Source organism: Antrostomus carolinensis, unplaced genomic scaffold (assembly GCF_000700745.2).
Source record: "Antrostomus carolinensis isolate BGI_N321 unplaced genomic scaffold, ASM70074v2 scaffold26228, whole genome shotgun sequence".
NCBI lineage: Eukaryota > Metazoa > Chordata > Aves > Caprimulgiformes > Caprimulgidae > Antrostomus > Antrostomus carolinensis.
This window is the reverse complement of record NW_010335390.1, coordinates 6,726-10,742: the sequence shown is the minus strand read 5'-3', so window position 1 is coordinate 10,742 and position 4,017 is coordinate 6,726. Positions and strand designations below refer to the sequence as shown.

Genomic DNA, 4,017 nt, shown 5'->3' with positions numbered 1-4,017 from the left:
CAACCCAAACCATTCTCTGATTCTATGAAAGCCCCCACGTACAAGTGTTTAATGTACCCACGTGCTGCTCCAGCTCTGGCTGCCCAACTCACGCCCCTCAGTGTGAAACCCAGGGTGAAATGGGCTGTTGCATCCATCCTCCCATGGTCCCACGCCAGCGATGAGCCCGCCTCGTGCACATTTGTATGCCTGCTGCATAACCTGACCCGGCGGTAACCTCGGTCACCGCATGGCCGGGTTCTTTCTACCATTAGTTTCTTATCAGTGCACTCAATAGCTTTCTGGTTTCCTGTCTCCCCTTCAGACCAAGGATGGCATTCAGAAGAACTTGGAGGATGAAATTATCGAGTACAATTTTAAGACCTCTTTCTTTGATATATTTGTGAGTATCCCAGACTGCTGCAGGTGAGGAAACAGTTTAGAGCTGGGGATGACATGGCTGAAAGCTGGGCAGGGAGGGTCTGCATGCCAGGGTGGGCTGGGGTCTCCCTGCAGCCTTGCCCCTTTGCTTGGCTCACTGAAATCAGGCAGGTTGTAGCCTTGACCCCATCTGTCTCGGTGACAAGGTCCTCGGGAGCACCTGGCAGAGGGACAGAGGCAGTGACTGGTGTTGGTGGCTTTTTGTTTTGGAAGGTCTTGGCTTTCTTTCGGTTCTTTGTGTTGCTGCTGGCCTACGCCGTCGTCAGGCTGCGCCACTGGTGGGTCATAGCGGTAAGGAGGCACTTTTTGCTTTCCTGTTTTGGTTTTTTTTTTTTAACTTTTTCTCTCTCCACCCAGAGTTTGCAGGGATCTGAGATACCTAAATGTATTTATTTTTCAGGTCACTACGTTGGTATCCAGTGCCTTCCTGATTGTGAAGGTCATCCTCTCCGAGGTTGGTTTCCTTGGGCTCACAGGGGATTGTTTTGTGATTACTCCATGCTGCTGTTTTCCAGTTTGTATAAATTCCCTGTGGTTTTTACTTTCTTCCACCCAGCTCCTGACCAAAGGGGCTTTTGGCTATTTACTTCCTATCGTCTCGTTCGTCATCGCTTGGCTAGAGACTTGGTTCCTGGATTTTAAAGTCCTAACTCAGGAAGCAGAAGAGGAACGATGTGAGTATTTTGCTCCTCTCTGATAGGAATTGGCAGATTAAACTACCAGGTCTGGGGTTTCTGCTGCTTTGGCAGCACCTTGACAGATATGACATTTATGGAGAAGTGATCTCCAGGCTGGCTGTGACGGTGAACGCCTGACTCCATTCTGTTATGGTATATAAACCCCTTCAGAGGAAGAAAATACCAGATTATAAAAAGCATCTTTTAATTGAGTGGAGAAAAAAAAAAAAACATGCCAAATTCCCCCCCCCACCCCCCCCCCAAAAGTCTGAATCCTGAAGCCAGACATGTTGGAAACAGAGTTCACCTCCGCATTGGAGAAAATGTTTTGAAACAGTGGGATAGATGCCAGGTGGACTGTTGGACTCTCCCTCTCTTGGATATCTGTCTTTGGATCTGGGCTGGAGACCTTTCAGAGTGGATTGCTTCAGTCACAAACAGGTTACAGGGGCGTGGTGTGAGTTATGGGGTGTGAAATTTTACAGCCTTTGGACGCTGAGGTCAGACTAAATGGAGATCAGGTCTGACCTAATGCTTCACAAATTACCCCGCCGTGCTGGGCACCTGTAACTTCCAGGGGTCCTTCTAGGGAGCGGGTGGGTGTTCAGCTGGGACTGGCACTGCTGCCTGTTCCTAAAGCAGCAGCAGGAGGTTGTTGCTCTCCCTGGCTCAGCTGACAAAAGAGGACTTGAGAAATGGCACATAAACCAAAGAATATTTGTCAAGTGGGGCTCGATCAGAAATGCACTGACTGACTGGAAAACACCAGAGGATGTTTGGGTCTTGCAAGGAGGCTTTAAGATGAAAAATGATCAAGTGTTTAATGCCTCTATTGGATTAGGCTCAGGTTCCAAATTGCTTCCAGGGGAAGCTCTTATTTAATTAGATGCTTAATCGCCTTTGGATTTGACAGGCAAAAGAGCCCATTGATCTCCATGCAGATAAAATGTCTCAAACAAAAGATGAGGCAATAGGAGTTGAAAAGCTTGTGGGCTGGCTGGTGTCAGTGTGGAAAAGACCAGCTGTGGCTGGAAAAAAGTGGCTGGGAGGGTGGTTGTTTAGGGGTGGATGGGGTGGGGGACCCCTTGGCGTTGAAGCCCTGGATGTTGTGTGTGTAAAACCTCGTGTTTGGTTCTCAGGGTACCTGGCAGCCCAGGCTGCAGCTTCTCGTGGTCCCCTGCTCTACCCCGGAGCCCTTTCCGAGGGGCAGTTCTACTCCCCACCAGAGTCCTTCGCAGGTAAGACGTGTTCCCCTCACAGCATTCCTCCTGGGTCTCCTCACCTCTAGAATCTCCTCCTCCCAGAGCTCTGTCTCGTTATCCCTGCCCTTGGCAGTGGTGGGTGGCAGGGCCTCCAAGAACTGACACTGCAGAACAGACTCCCCTCTCCTCACACGGTGCCTGTGCGGGGGAGGCACGGCCACGCTGTCCCTGTGCCATCTGCAGAGCAGAGTCAGGCTCAGCCCCACGCTCCTGGCTTTGGCTCTGTGGGAACCTGGAGCCTTTTGTGGTCTGGGGAATAAATGCTTTTAGCTGTGGCTAAAGTGCTTGAAAAATGCTGCCCTCGGGATGAGGGCACCGGGGTGAGTTGCCACAAGCAGGTGAGGATAAGAGCTGGCAGCAGGCCACTGCCCTGTGACACCGCCTGTGCCAGCTCCGGAGACCTCCCCAGCTCGGCTGTGAGGAGTTGTCAGCTGGAGCAGTTGTCTCGGTGTAGCTGACACCCACTTCGTGTTCAGCTTTCCGGAGAGTAGAGCAGCTCAGCTCAGGGCCTGGGCTGTGTTGGGATCATCCTCACTGACAGCCCTTCCCATCAGATCGAGCGCAGGGATCGGACACTCTCTGTCCCCCCATGAGAAGGTCAGAGGGAGATCTTACAGGTGGGGGCTTCATCATGTTAATTGTGTGCTCCCCCCCTAGGGTCAGACAACGAGTCGGACGAGGAAGGTGCAGGCAGGAAGGCATTGACAGCTCAGGTAAGCAGAGGCTGCATGACCTGAGGCCTGAGGCCAGCTATCCCTGCCCACCCAGGCTGATCCAGGGCTGTGGGAGTCTCTGACGGGCATCACCTCAACCATCCCCACTGAGCTGTGGCTCACAGGATGGTCCTTCACCTCCCCAAAGCCTGGCTGGGCACAGGCTGTTCTGTGCTCTTTTCCAAGTGGTTCTGCTGCCGTTCAGCCCAGTTCTGGCACCTCCACAGAAGGAAGCTCTGGACATCTCATAGCCCTTTGCCAGCTCAAAACCTTTACGTGAAGGCAGGAGAGTTGCTGGTTGACGCAGCTGGTGTGTGGATACAAGCCAGGGCAGGGAGCGTGACTTTGAGCTCCAAAATGAGGCTTCTGTGACCCAAATGAAGAGATTTCTGCAATGTGGTGATGGGAGAGATCCCCCCTCCCCTCTGGCAGCCCTGGGAGGGGGGGTTACAAGCCATACACACACCCTTCAAGCTTCCTGCAAACCCAGCTAACAAAATGTTCCCTCCTCTCCTAGGAGAAAGAGTACGTCCGACAAGGCAAAGACGCGATGGAGGTTGTGGACCAAATCCTCGCCCAGGAGGAGAACTGGAAGTTTGAGAAAAACAATGCAAGTGTCTGTGTCTGCGTGTCCCCCCCCCCGCCCCCCACCCCACCTGCCACAGAAAGCACGGATGGCTTAGCAAAAAACAGGAGGACAAACGAGGCTTTTGAAACCTCCTTGCGACATGAAAAATTAACAAGCGTTACAATTACCTGATTGAATTAGGAATCTATTCCAGTTCAGTTAAATGTAAAATCCCCTCTTATTTAATTAGACGTTTAATTGCCTTCCCGTTTGACAGGAGAGAGCCCATCACTCCTCCTCCTAGACGGCAGGCGGGCAGGGGCAGGCAGCTCAGCTCACCTTTGGTAGGCGACGGGCCGCGGAGCCGTGGCTGCGGC

The 4,017-nt window shown here is 52.4% G+C and overlaps 1 protein-coding gene across 1 annotated transcript in view; it reads left to right on the top strand.

Annotated features, from left to right (window-relative positions):
* Nucleotides 1–304: 304 nt before the first annotated feature.
* Nucleotides 305–4,017, top strand: part of STARD3 (StAR related lipid transfer domain containing 3) — a gene marked incomplete at its 5' end in the record, with an annotated part of 8,611 nt that continues 4,898 nt past the window's right edge. The window contains 7 exons of the mRNA XM_010174532.2: nucleotides 305–382; nucleotides 634–711; nucleotides 821–874; nucleotides 977–1,094; nucleotides 2,237–2,335; nucleotides 3,017–3,072; nucleotides 3,590–3,682. Coding sequence (XP_010172834.2) covers nucleotides 305–382; nucleotides 634–711; nucleotides 821–874; nucleotides 977–1,094; nucleotides 2,237–2,335; nucleotides 3,017–3,072; nucleotides 3,590–3,682 — 576 coding nt within the window. The remainder of the gene's footprint in view (nucleotides 383–633; nucleotides 712–820; nucleotides 875–976; nucleotides 1,095–2,236; nucleotides 2,336–3,016; nucleotides 3,073–3,589; nucleotides 3,683–4,017) is intronic.